Consider the following 13,703-nt stretch of genomic DNA (forward strand, 5'->3'; position numbering starts at 1 on the left):
TGGCCCTCGGAGCGCCCACCCCTGCGCTCCTTGTGTCCCCGCCACCACCCCCTCCACGTGTAGGCGTCCGCGGTGAACGGACAGTGGGGTGTGCGCGTTCCTTCCAGAGTGACTTCTCTTGCTGTCTTTCTGTGTTGTCCGCCCACCTGTCGGCCCTCGTGGGAGCAGTCAGAAGGTCAGTTTGAAAGACCGTGTCTTCTCCAGCCCCCGAGGTGTGGCTGCCAAGGGCAAGGGGTCCCCTCAGGCCCCGACCGTCCGGCGGTCTCCCAGCGCCGACCAGAGTCTGGAGGACAGCCCGAGCAAGGTACCGAAGAGCTGGAGCTTTGGGGACCGCAGCCGGGCGAGGCAGGCCTTCCGGATTAAGGGCGCGGCGTCCCGACAGAACTCGGAAGGTGGGTCAGGCCGCGGGCGTCCCGCGGTCCAGCTGCCCCCCGCCGGGCACCTTCGGGGCCCTGTAGCCTCTTTGAGCAGCAGCTTCCCTTTCCCTTTCTTCTTTTTGAGGTGAAGTCACGTAACGTGAAACCGGCCGCTTTCAAGCGAGCAGCTCCGCGGCCGTGAGCACATTCACGGCACAGCCCAGATCACCTCTCTCGTTCTAGGGGTTTCCATGCCCCAGAGGAGACCCGTGCCCGCCAGCAGTCCCTCCCACCCCTGGCCACTGCCAGTCTGTTCTGGACATTTCCCACATGTGGAACCACATGCTGTGTGCACCTGCTTCCAGGTGTTTCCACGCCGGGCCACCATCAGGCTTCACGCCGGTTTCTGGCGGGCTGATGCTCCGTTGTTTCCTGCGGCCATAGTCATGGGTCTGCCCGTCCGTCCACTTTTCAGCCATCACGTGGGCCTCTCTTGGGGCCTCGGCGGGACAGAGGGTGGGTTTCCAGAGCGCAGGGTGCTGCTCTCGGGGCTTCCCTGACGCCGCCCCTGACGTCGGTCCCCCGGCGCAGCTCAGCCCCTCATGGGCCGTGTCCTTCCACCCAGAAGCGAGCCTCCCCGGGGAAGACATCGCAGAAGACATTAAGAGCTGCAACTGCGAGTTTGTGACGGAAGATCTGACCCCGGGCCTCAAAGTCAGCATCCGGGCCGTGTGGTGAGGCACCCAGTGTCCAGGGCAAGGGGCCTCCCTGCGGAGTCCAGGAGGGGTGCGGTCTCTGTCCCTGGGCTCTGGGTCCTTTGGGAGCTGGTGATGGCTCCCGAGCACCCGCCCCTGTCAGAGCTGTACCCTGCATACCCCGGGGGCGAGGGTCTTTCTGCACCCCGGGCCTGGGCGTGGCCTGTGGATCTGGCAGGTGGGTGGGGCCGGATCACCGTGGCAGCGCGGCCGGTGGATGTTCTGGGAGATGCTGGGAGGGCCCAGGGCAGGCGTCGGCCCAGGGCTCACGGCCGTGCTCCCCCAGTGTGATGCGGTTCCTGGTGTCCAAGCGCAAGTTCAAAGAGAGCCTGCGGCCGTACGACGTGATGGATGTGATTGAGCAGTACTCGGCCGGCCACCTGGACATGCTGTCCCGCATCAAAAACCTGCAGTCCAGGCAAGACAGCACCCCTCCTGCCTGGCCCTGGGGGTCCGTCTGGGCCAAAGCCAGTGTGGCCCCAGTGGAGTGGTGTCTCTCAGGGGTCTCTCAGGTGTCTCTCAGGGTCTCTCATGGGGTGAGGTGTAGCGTGGGGGTGCAGAGGGGGGACACGGTGGTCAGCGCTGCCTGCTGCCACCCCCAGCCCCGTGCCGGCCCTGTGCGGGCGTCCTGCTGTGTCCTCGTGTGGTCTGTGTGACGATTTGTGTCGCCTCACCCTCCCGCCCCCGCTGTGGGGGGTGAGTGTGCATGTGTGGGTGCCCTCACGCTGCCCGTGCGCACAGGCGTCGTGTGACCGCACACGCGTGTGCACATGCGCGTCGTGTGACCACACACACGTGAGCGCACGTCTCCAGGCATCTGGTCGCCCGCACGGGAGCGTGTGTGCACACGCATGTGTGTGTGCGTGCCGGGCGCACACGTGCGTGCACATGTCCTGCATGTGTGTGCGTGTGCGCATGTGCCTCTGCGTGTGTCGTGTCACGTGTGCATGTGTGTGTGCACACGCACGTGCGTGTGTGTTGGGGATGAGGATGCAGGGTCCCGAGCCCTGTCGGGAAGCAAGGGCGCCCCATGGAGCAGAAAGACTCGTCCACGCCCTGGCCTCGCACGGGGCTCCCCCTCCCCTGGCAGGAAGCAGGGCTGCGGCACGGCGGGGCGCAGTGCTCTGCTCACAGGCAGCCGTGCGCGCGCGAGGCCGCTGGCTCACTCTGGGCTTCCCTGCACACGCACGCCAGCACACAGATAGCTACGCATATGCACGTGGACACACGCAGGGCACAGCCGCACACGGGTGCACCCTCACGGGCACACACGTATGGATACCCTTGCACGCGGACTGACACACACGTGTATGCACGGACACACAGACACACATGCACACACAGCCACTCTCAGCCTTGTGCGCACATACATGCACTCGCTACCTCCATGACACACAAGTACCCCAAGTACACACGTGCGCACAGCTGTGCACCCCCGCCACATTTAAGCAAGCCTGTGTGAGGACATGTGTTTGCAGGGTCTGGGAGGAGCCCACGGGACTGTTGTTGGGTCCCTCCTGAAGTGGGTCCCACGGTTCTGCCAACGTTCCCTCCCCTGCCCGGGTCCCTTAAACCGGGCTGCTGTAGGTTGTCTGCCCCCAGGATCCTGGGCCCTGGCTGGGAGAAGGTCTGGCCAGTCGAGGGACAGTCGTAAGTCCATCCAGCTCCCCAGCCCACGGCAGGACGGAAGTCTTCCTTCTGGGGAGGCCCGTGAGCGCCTGCTGTGGGGGACGTCTCCAGTCCTGCAGCGGGATGCCCGGCAGGGGTCCCTCTGGACCCGCAGCTGCTCTGTGGGGCGGGGAGCCAGCGGGGTGGTGACCCCTTCTTCCACACGGGCTACGGCCAGGAAACCCATCACTTACCACCCCCCCCAGAGCACCAGCTAGACCTGTGCTGTGTGTGTGGACAGATGTGTGTGCGGTTGCGCGTGCGTAATCTGTGGAATGTGTGTGAGCGAGTATGCGTGCGAGTGTTCGAGGACAGTGCAGACCCGTGTGTGTGCTCACGTGTGAGCGTGCACACACATGTGTGAGAGCAGGGCAGGGTCTTGGCCGCTGGGCCTGGCCCCGCATCTCAGGGCGGCTGATTTGGCTCACCAGGCTCTTCTGTCCTCAACTTCCATTTCTGTCTGGAAATACCACACAAACGGGCCCAGGGAGCCAGGATGTCCCTGTCGCCGGCAGAGCCACACGGCTATCCACGGCCGGTGTCCTCGGGCCCGTGCGCTGGCGGCGGTGGCTCCTGTGCACGCCCCGGCCGGCCCGGGCGGGCTGGGCTAAGCTGTGAGGCCGCGGCTCCCCAGTCCTATGCGAAGCTGGGCCCGGGAGAGATCGGGCGCCGCCCTGGCCAGGCGAGCGTGGTGGTCCCTGCGCCGCGTGCGGGGCGTCCCTCCGCCGACTCCCCTTCCGTGCTCCTCACGATGCGTTTGCTGGTGTCTCTTTTCTTGTTCGCTCGCCAGGATAGATATGATTGTGGGCCCCCCACCCCCTTCAACTCCCCGGCACAAGAAGTACCCCACCAAAGGACCCACGGCCCCTCCGAGAGAGTCACCCCAGTACTCACCTAGGTCAGGACGCCAACCCTCCCCGCCTTGTCTCTGTGGAATGGCCAGCCCCCTTCGCCCCAGGCCACATGACGGCAGCGCCTGTCCTGCACCTCCCCATGAAGCAGCGCTAGGGGAAGGTGGTGCCCCCGGGGTCCCGGAGGGGGGGCGGGCCAGGGTGCCCTGGAGCTGTTCCTCTTGGTAGGCTCTGGAGAAGCTTGCCACGGGACCTCCTTTCCATGAACATTCTGCGTGGCGTCTGCCTGGGGGACGCTTCCGGGCCAGAAGCAAAGGGGTGCCCCCACGAGGATCCAGTGTGTTCAGAGCTGTGGGCCTCGGTGGCTAGTGGCGACTTTCCCAGCCCCTCTGGGGCTCTCCCCTGATGCCCTCCCCTCAGGCTGACCTGGGCTGCTCCATAGATCTGAGTAGGTCCTGTTGCTTCTCTTGTCTTGAAACTCCGTGAAGAATAAGTGGGAATGTCCTGCCAGGCGTCCAGCACTGGGTGAGGCTCCCAGGGAAAGCCCGAGACCTTGGAGCTTTATTTCCGACCATCAGAATTAGCATCATCGAAGCTGGCCCTGGCTCACGGGCAGAGAGGAAGGCCAGGGCACGGTTAGGTGGTGAGCTAGCAGAAGTTTCTGTAGTGAAGTTCAAGCTCCAGGGCCTTCTGCCTCCCTGGGACGGTTCAGAGGACCGCTGTGACCTATGCTCCCGGAGCGGGTCTGGTCACCTGGGGGAGAGCAGAGCCCCCGGGGGCAGGGAGGAGGGCAGAGGGGCCCAAGGGCATCCCGGAGACCAGCAGGGATGCTGGCCAAGCTGGCTGGTGGAGGGACTGTGTGTTTGCCCCGCCCTCCCCGTGTGCCAGGACTTCCACCCGTGAGGCTGAGGGTCGGCACGCGGGTCGTCTCCGCCCGGTGGCTCTTCCGTGAGAAGGGAGTCCCTGGGGGAGGGGCGGGCCTGACCCAGGGCAGCGCAGACAGTGTTGCAGCCTGGACACCCAGGACCACCCTCGTGCACTGCTCGGGGGGCGGTGGCTGAATCCTCAGGCCAGGAGCTGGAAAGGTCCTGCGGCTCTCAGGGCCCCCCAGGCCTCTGGACCACTGCAGCCAGAGGACACACAGGGTCACCCAGAGAAGGTGCCGGAAGGACGGCGTGAGCACATGGGGTTAACCTCACTCCTCTGCCTGAGGCCAGGGGAGGGATGGCCCGGGCCCCCTGGACGTCCCTTTCCAGACCCCCACCCGTGGCAGCTCCAGGCTCCCCGCGGGACCGGCCAGGCAGGCGGCCCGTCATGTGGCAGGGGTGAAGGCGCTGAGCACCGGTGCCTGTGCAGACGCCCGGAAACACCAGAGAGCGCTTCCCCGCCCGCTCCCTACCGGGTCTGCTTGGAATCTGAGGCCCGCCCCCCTCGCTCCTCCGTGGTGCATGCGGCGAGCGCCCCCCCCACGCTCCTCGTCCGTGGCGCATGCGGCTCTCGGGGCATGAGGCTGCACCGTGGCTGACGTGGCTCCCCACCCCCTTCCGCTTCGTGCAACGGCAGGAAAAGCCCCCCCGAGCCCCACTCCCCCCCAGAGGCAGACAGGGCAGCCTGTCGGTGTGGAAGGACGCTGAGTCGAGGCCCCCTGCCCGGGTGTGGGAGCTGTGCCCTCCTGCACCCCAAAGCTCGAGGAATGTGTTTGGGGCCAGAGACGAGGCGGGGCTCCTTGGCCTCAGCCCGGGGGAGAGCCGTGCGCCCGGCAGGCCTGGGGGTTCGGCACTGTGGCTCGCAGGCAGCCGGGGTCTCTGTTTCCAAGTTCCCACGTGCCCGTGGTCTCGGCGCGAGTGTTAGAGCCCACGCCGCAGCAGTGGCCCCTTCTGAGCCCTCCGGTGGCCCTTTCTGCTCCGCAGGGACTGTGCTGGGTCCCCTTTCCCTCTAGAAAACCTGTGTGTCTTGTCGCCAGTCGTGCCCTGGAGCTGAGCGCAGCTGTGTTCTGCACATGCATTCGCACGGGCTCGCGTGCACACACGCTCACACGCACACATCGCCCCCACGCAAGCACTCACGGACCCCCGTTTGGCAGTGGCTCTGTCTGCCCCTCCCTTGTGCGTTGGCGGGTTCCTGTCCGTCTGTGCCCCACCCCGTCCCGTGTGCATGGAGCCGTGGCTCTTGTCATGTCTGCTTCTGTTCCTGCCGCACACGTGGGATTCTGCCCGCCCCCGACACCCGTTGCGCTGAGGACCCCGTGGCACATTGTGGAGGAGTAAAGCTCAGGGGTGGGGTGGGCACGGGAGAGGGGACCTGGGGGGCTCGAGGCGCCCATCCCCACCACTTTACTCCTTGCTAATGTGCCAGCCCACTGGAGCGGCAGGGGGGCCCCTCAGGCTCAGCAAGCGGGGCGAGACCAGGTGCCCCGCGTCCACCTGTCCTGGCACCCTGGTGGCCCCCAAGCCAGCTCTGGGCTCAGCCCGGAGCCTGGACCTGGGGGGCTGTGGCCTGGCCCAGGAGGAGAGGGCCACGGGCCCCGCCGCACCCACCCGAGCTCATGCTGGGGGCTGGGGTCTCTTCCCGGCAGAGTGGACCAGATCGTGGGGCGGGGCCCGGCGATCACCGACAAGGACCGCACCAAGGGCCCGGCCGAGGCGGAGCTGCCCGAGGACCCCAGCATGATGGGACGGCTGGGAAAAGTGGAGAAGCAGGTAGGAGGCGCAGAGACGGGCTCCGGGGGTGGGTCAAAGCTCTCTCTGGGGAGTGGGTCCTTGGGGCCCATGTGTAAGAAGCACTTGGGGCGTGCTTCTGGGAGCCAAGGAAAGGAACTGTAGGGCTCCTCAAAGGGACCAGACACTGAAGGGAGCGTTCAGAGGCTAAGCTGCTGTGTCTGCTTCCTGCTGCTTCTGGACCTCTGGGGGCGGGGGTAGCCCAGGGCTTTCTCACCTCCCAGGAGCAGCCCAGGGTCCCCCTACGTCCTGGAGCAGCCTGGGCCCCCCACATCCCAGGCGCGGCCCGGGCCCCCCCCCCACCCTGCCCGGAGAGCGCCAGGCCTGGTCCAGCAGCTCCCCTTGTAGGTCCTGTCCATGGAGAAGAAGCTGGATTTCCTGGTGAACATCTACATGCAGCGGATGGGCATCCCCCCGACGGAGACGGAGGCCTACTTTGGGGCCAAGGAGCCAGAGCCCGCACCGCCGTACCACAGCCCCGAGGACAGCCGGGAGCACGGGGACAGGGGCGCCTGCATCATCAAGCTTATCCGCTCAGCCAGTTCCACGGGCCAGAAGAACTTCTCGGCGCCCCCGGCCCAGTGCCCGCCGTCCACCTCATGGCAGCAGCAGTGCCCCCCGCGCCAGGGCCACGGCACCTCCCCCGTGGGTGACCCCGGCTCGCTGGTGCGGATCCCGCCCCCTCCTGCCCACGAGCGGTCGCTCTCGGCCTACAGCGGGGGCCCCCGGGCCAGCACGGAGTTCCTGAGGCACGAGGGGGCCCTGCGGGACAGCGACACGTCTATCTCCATCCCGTCGGTGGACCACGAGGAGCTGGAGCGCTCGTTCAGCGGCTTCAGCATCTCCCAGTCCAAGGAGAACCTGGACGCCCTCAACAGCTGCGGTGCGGCCGCCGCACCCTGCGCCAAAGTCCGGCCCTACATCGCGGAGGGCGAGTCGGACACGGACTCGGACCTCTGCACCCCCTGCGGGCCCCCGCCACGCTCCGCCACCGGGGAAGGCCCTTTCGGCGACGTGGGCTGGGCCGGGCCCCGGAAGTGAGGCCGCCCGCCGGCCTCTCCCTAACTCGGCCTTCCAGGGGTGCGGACGCGACTCTCCCGGGCCCTTTCCTCAGAGCGACTCGGGTGGGGCCTGTGGGGGTGACGGCAGGCGGGGGGGGGGTGTCTCACGTGGCAAAGGCTGACAAGAGTTTCTTTTCTAACGAGGGGCAGCCCGGCCGGCCGTGCCCACTGTGAGACCGTTGGCGCGGGTGCTGCGGGGGTGACAGCATAGGACAGGCCCCCGGCAGTGGGGAGGAGGCACAGGGCGCCGGTGAGGGCGGCTGCTGTGGGAGGGCCGGGGCCTTGAGGCTTAGTGGGGAGGGAGCCACGGCCTGTGCCTGCGGCGGCAGGAGGTACGACTGTCCCATTGAGTGTGGCTTATCCTTGTCCCTCGGTCCCTGTCCCCGCTGTCCCTGCACGGCAGGCGTGCATGATGGGCCGTCTTCCAGAGAGCTGCTGGTCAGCACCGCCTCCCCCCACCCCTGGGTCCGCACCAGTCCCGAGTCCAGGATGCTGGCCTGGACGGGAAGGGCTGAGGTGAGGCCCCAGCACCTCCCAGCGTGGGCTCCTGGGGGGCGGGTTGCTCCCTAGGCCTCTGGAAGAGGGTCCTCAGAGGCTCCCACAGCCAGAGGAGATCTGGGGATGGGCCGCCCGTGTTCTGTCTGTTCTGCTTAGGCTGGACACCAGCCACCAGGCCTTGACCAGCTCCGAAAGGAGACCCGTGCGCAGGGAGCACACTGGGTGGCTTGGGGCACAGCCAGGCTGGGCTCCTGTTTCCAGGTCCCAGGGCCAGGGGGTTGGTGACCAGATTCACATGGTGTCTTTCACTGGGGGTCTTGCCTCCCTGGTCCCTCCCTGGGGCCTTGACAGGACCGGGGCGGGACAGTGATGCTCTAAGCCCTGGGAAAACCCTTTGAAGCCTCTTGAGGGCTTTGGGGTCCCCTCCCTCTGCAGGGTTCAAGCAGCTCTCTCCTGTAGGAAGCCTCTTTTGTCCCCACTGGAGCTGACCGTCCACACACCTGCTCTCCACTGACCTGGCCCTTGCCTGGGACTTCTTGAGAGTCAAGGATGCCCATCTCCACCCTGGCCTCAAGGAGCAGGGACCCCCATCTCTCCTGGGGCAGGCCCCTTGGCCCCAGGGACGGCAGCTGTGGTTTCCCTTCCAGGCCCTCAGCGGTCAGTGTGTGTGGGCATCTGGCAGTTGGGACCACGGGTCTGGTCACCTGGCGCTCTCTGAGGCGGTGACCTCGTGTGCACTAGGGCTGGGCGCAGCCAAGCCCGCTATGGAGCGACGTCCCCGGAAAGCTACCTCTGGGGAGAGCCCCGAGTGGGACTGGAAGGGCCAGTAACAGAGTCGCTCCTGCCCTCTGGGAAGCGTGCAGGAAGCGGTGTCAAGGGTCCCGGGCTCTGGGCCTGGGGTCCCGCGGCTCTCCTTGGGGACTCGTGTCTGTTGAGCAGGTGGGGCCACGGCTGCGGGCGCTGCCCCTTCCCCGGTCCTGCTCTGGGCACCTCCTTGCCTGACGGGCAGCCAGAGGTTGGGCCTGTGTTTGCCCAAGGGTGGCTCCCAGAGCGGGAGGACAAGGCTCAGAGTCCGGGACCCGGCGCGAGGACACCCCCTCCCCAGCCTTGGGGAGGGGCAGGCGTGGAGGCGCGTGGCCCCACGGCCTGGAGGGGAGGGGTTTGGAGCTCTGCTCACGCCGATGAACTGTGTTGCTGAGGGCAGTGTTTCTCTGGCCTTGGGCCTCACGGTGGTGAGAAGTCCGTGCCAGCGCAGATACCGCGAGCGCCTGATGTGGCCTGTGTGTTGTGGCCCTGCAAGCGGGCCCTCCCGTCGCTGCTGCCTCTGGGCTCAGCTCCCTTTACCCTCCTGCCACGGGGGACTCGGGCTGCAGGCCCCTGGGCAGGACAGGAACCACGGGGTGGCACGGCCACATCCGTCCCCAGCTCTGGCCCCGTGCCAGCAACGGGGACCCCTCTGCTGCCCGGTCTTGGTCGTTGGGGGCTCCAGGGCCTGTGCCATGCGCCCTTGGGAGCCAAGGACGCCGGCCTCGGAGGGGCAGGGGCTCCCGCAGGCTGCAGCGGCCGGCAGGTCCCGCATCCAAGGAGTGTGTGAGGCCTCCTGCGTGGAGTCTCTGCCCCCTTGGAAGGAAGGCTGGTTTTGGGTACAGGCGGTAGAGATGGCATTGTAAAGGCGCCTTCTTGGGACCCGCAGAGCCAGGCCCGACAGCGTGTGCACCCCGGGTCCCGCCTCCAGAGGGGTAAGAGCAGGAGGAGGCCGGTGCTGTCACAGGGCGTCTGCGGGGCGCGTGTGACAGGAGCGGGGCTCTGGGCAGCTGTCACCCTTGGCAGGTGCGGCAGGGTTTCCTGAGATCCGGGGGAGGCTGGAGTCTGTGCTCACATCTGGGCACACACACGCGTGTGCGCACACTTGCTGTGCTCCTGACTCCTGTGGCTTTCGTCTGATCTTTCTGTCTGGGTCTGCCCACTTCGAGCCCCAAGGAATGGACACATGGAGTGACAGGTGCTCCTGTGCCCAGGCTCCTGGGCAGCACAGGCAGAGGGGCCCCTTGGCCCCATCCAGGGTCCCACACGCCTCACATCCGCTGCCCGGCAGCTGTCCAGGAGCTGGACAGCCGTGTGGCACCATGTGCCACCACACGGTGTGGGCTGGGCCGGGAAGCTCTGGGTGTCCAGTTGTGACCCTCAGGCCCTGGCCACCTCCCTCTGCCCTCCTTGGCCATGTGGGTGTTGTCCCTCTCTCTCTGGCATATTGAGGCCCTGCATCTCCCTCTTGTCCACATGCTCTGAGCCGTGACCTTGCTAGTCCTCCCTGGAGGATGGGGGGGCCCTGGCTACGTGGCAGAGGCCCCCCTGGCCCGTCCACCTGTCCCCTCCCCGTGGAAGGCCCACTGTCCTCCCCACCTGCGGGGGCTGCTCTGCAGCCCGGTTTGGAGGCCCCGGGAGCCCGCCCTGCCGGGACTGCTGTGTGGAAGCCTACGGGCTTAGGGCAGGTCGTGACCTGCCCCGTGGCCAGCCCTACTCCCCGAGCCCAGAGCACACGAGCCAGCCGGGCACTGTCGGCGTCTTTAACGTGGTGATTTAGCTTAACTGACCTTCTCCCCTCGTACTAGGCTGGAGTCCCCCGGTGGTCACCGATTCGACACAGTAACACGGAAGCCAAGGGGGCGACATTCTCTCCTCCACTGGCCCCAGGTTCAGGGGCCCTCCGTAGAGCAGGTGCCCCCTGCCTGTGCCGGGTGTGGATGGAATCGGCCCTGAGACGTTTTTAGACGCTTCTTGAAGCCCAGAGGTGTGGATGGCCCCTGGGAGGCCTTTGTAGAAATGCTGATGTTTGTATCTATTTCGTATTCTCCCCAAATTGTAAATAATGTACAGAGCGGTGGGCTCAGGGGTTCGTCCCTGACGTGACGCTGCAAGACCAGAGTGAAGACGCAGGGTCCCACCCTCCGATGTCACAAGCCCTTGAAATAAACGTGGTGTGCAGAGGGACAGCCTGACAGCCCGCGGAGGGTTTGGGGGCCCCCAGCAGCGTGGCTGGGTCCCGAGCAGCCGGTGGGGCTCCGTGCCCCTGGTGCCCCCCAGTGCTCATGGCTCCCTTCCCGACCAACGCTGTCCTGAGTCGTCCTCGGCTGCCTTCCGTGACCCTGGAGCGGATCTTCAGGCCACCTGCTTGGATGGGCCGAAGCTGGGCGAGGGGCAGGAGGCCTGGGTGGGGCCCGGAAGGAATGGGCTGCTGCTCCTGGCACCAGGGAGGCTGTGTGTTGTCCCAGGCCAGCTGCCCTCCCCTGGGCCCCTGCCAAGCCCTAAGTAGGAGAGACAGCCAGGGAGGACTTCCTGAAAGAGGCGGCATGGTGGGACTGGAACCCAGGAACCCAGGAAAGCCAGCTGCCTAGGCTAGGGCCCTGGTGGCCTCTGGAGCATGCACGGGCGGTGGCCACGGTTCACTGGATAGGCCATCTTGTGGGGAGGCGGGCTGACGGCAGACCCCAGAAGGAGACGCGGCGGGGAGAGAAGCTTCAGCAAACAGGGTAGAGAGAGTGAGGAAGACCCGCTCCCTGGCAGGTGAGACCCTCCGTCCACCTCTCAAAGGCACCCGTAGGGTTGGAGGAATTGGGGGGGCCTCTGGTCTCGACACCCGGTGGGCAGAGGATTCCAGGAAGAGCCTGGGGACCGCCCAGGTCAGGTGCAGGGGGAGGCGCCCCCGGGGGTGGCGCTGTGTTCTGGCCCCCCAGTGCCGTATGCCCAACTCTGGCTGGGTTTCATAATGTCGTTGCCTTAATGCACGTGGACGGAAATTCACCGAGGTCGCCCCAGGCCCCCGGCGTCTGCCCGGCACCGCAGCCTGCCCCCTCGTCCACGGGACCGGCGCTATGGTCGGACGGACCAGGAACTGGCCCTGTGCCCGCCGGGACCCTCCTCCCCCCGTCCCGCGCCTGCCCCTGCCGCTCGCTGCCCCGCGGCCCCCACCCGTGCTGCTGCCTTGGCCGTCTGCACTTTTTTCATGCTCCAAAGAGTTCTTCATTTGCCTTCAGTACTGACGTGCCCTTCCGACCACGTGTATGCACCCCTGCACCACAGCCGCCGGGCCTTTCTGTTTCGTGAATGTGTCACCACCGCACACTCGACCCTCGACTCGCGCATTGTCCGTTTTCTAGGGATAGATGCCCAGGGAATGAACTCTAGTTTTGTACGGACCAGCCGAGACACTAACTTCTCAACTCACTGTCCGCTTCACACTTGTCCCCGAGAATGGGGCCTGGCCTGGGTTTGCCCGGCGACTTCAGGGGTGGAATCCGGCAGCAGGGACGCATGTGAAAAGTTCCGGGAAGTTCTACTGCCACGGGGACCTGTCCGGAAGCCCAGTGGACCTGTGCACTTAGTAAAACACAGTGATTCAACCTGCACGGTGTGTGGCCTTTTCCGTCTTACACGCCGTCTCCAGGGCCTTGGTGGGGTCTCGGGGTGGGGGCGCGCCCAGGGCAGGGACAAGTGGGACACACAGGGTCCAGGGTCAAGATACGTGGCTCTGTCCGTGTCCGTCACTGCCTCATGCTTGCGGCTTCAGACCGTGGGGTCTCACGCTCACTTGCTCCGGGCCCGGGCCCGAGTCTGCCGAGGCTCCCGCTGGCGGCCCTTCCCTCTGCCTTTAGGAGCAGCAGGCATCCGGGGAGGGAGCCGCTGGCTGGGGCTGGTGAGCCCTCTGGTCCCGGACGCGGACCCGGTTCCTGGGTGCAAGCTTCAAGCACGTGGGTCCGGTGCAGAGGCAGACGGTGCTGCCGGCCCTCGACTCTGCTGCCCTTGGCTCTTGCTGGCTGCTCCCTGCCAGCCACTGCCCAGGCCCCGTGGGAAGAGGGGCTGGAGGTTAGGGTGGGCACAGCTGTCCTGTCTCCTGCCCTGCAGTGTCCTGGGTGAGGGCCGGCCGCAGTGAGGTCCGGGTTGCTATGGCTGCCCCCGCCCTCTGGGATTTTCTACCTGCTGGGCCCTCCCTGGAGGTCAGTGGAGCAGGCAGATTGGTGAACAGGGGCTGAGACGCAGTGCTCTGCCCCAGGTGGGTGCCCAGATTTGCTCACCTCAGTGGGGCTCAAGGCTCGTGGTCCCCTTGGACCTCTGTCAAGCCTGGCCACCCATCAGAGGCCTTCGTGCTGCGAGACTTCCAGAAAGTTCTGGGCTGGAGTGTTCAGGTTTTGGGGAGAGCTGACCCAGGCTCCAGGTATGGCTGACTTCCCCTCTGCAGGCCTAGGGTCAGCTGCCGTGGCATCTCTGTTCCCCTCAGCACTGACTGTTCTGCTGTGTCCCCTGCCAGGCTCTGCTGGTGCCAAGTGGCCACGGGCACTAGAGCCGTCCTGGGAAACCTGCAACCTGTGCTTCATGAGCCCGGGGTGCCTGGGCCAGCACAATCCACCCTGCCCAGATTTTTGTGTAGCTCTGGGGGTGCTGGTGAGTAACCTAGGCCCCGGAGTTCTCAAGAGGGCCTGGCACTGTCCCTCTGCTCTGTGTAGAAGAGGCTATAGAGTGAGGCAGCAGGCCACCTCTGTCCCCTCCATGGCCCCAGAAGGTCATTGCTTGCACTCCATGGTCTTGGAGCAGCTGCCTTATTTCCCTGTGCTGAGAAATTTGCCTCAGTTTCTCTGGAATTGTTACCTAGGATTAGGGTTAGTCTTGGCTGCGATGAACAGAGAGGCCCTACATAAGCATGGGTTCCAGAGTAGACTCACCTTTGTTTCTGATGGCCTCCACGTCCAGAGGGAGGCTGTGTGGACGAGTGTGGGAGGCGGACCTATGGGGCCAGGAACCC

General features: G+C 66.1%; 1 protein-coding gene across 17 annotated transcripts in view; it reads left to right on the forward strand.

Moving 5' to 3' along the window:
• The window catches only part of KCNQ2 (potassium voltage-gated channel subfamily Q member 2), a 51,894-nt gene extending 39,584 nt beyond the window's left edge, over positions 1-12,310 (forward strand). For 4 of the 17 annotated variants that reach the window (XM_032353507.1, XM_032353504.1, XM_032353508.1 and 1 more), the window contains 6 exons: positions 169-392; positions 982-1,090; positions 1,398-1,529; positions 3,570-3,677; positions 6,206-6,329; positions 6,696-12,310. In XM_032353507.1, coding sequence (XP_032209398.1) covers positions 169-392; positions 982-1,090; positions 1,398-1,529; positions 3,570-3,677; positions 6,206-6,329; positions 6,696-7,388 — 1,390 coding nt within the window. In that variant the 3' untranslated portion in view covers positions 7,389-12,310. The remainder of the gene's footprint in view (positions 1-168; positions 393-981; positions 1,091-1,397; positions 1,530-3,569; positions 3,678-6,205; positions 6,330-6,695) is intronic. The other 13 variants (XM_032353521.1, XM_032353506.1, XM_032353509.1 and 10 more) reach the window with 8 other exon arrangements.
• Positions 12,311-13,703: the final 1,393 nt, after the last annotated feature.

Source organism: Mustela erminea, chromosome 7 (genome assembly GCF_009829155.1).
Source record: "Mustela erminea isolate mMusErm1 chromosome 7, mMusErm1.Pri, whole genome shotgun sequence".
Classification (NCBI taxonomy): Eukaryota; Metazoa; Chordata; class Mammalia; order Carnivora; family Mustelidae; genus Mustela; species Mustela erminea.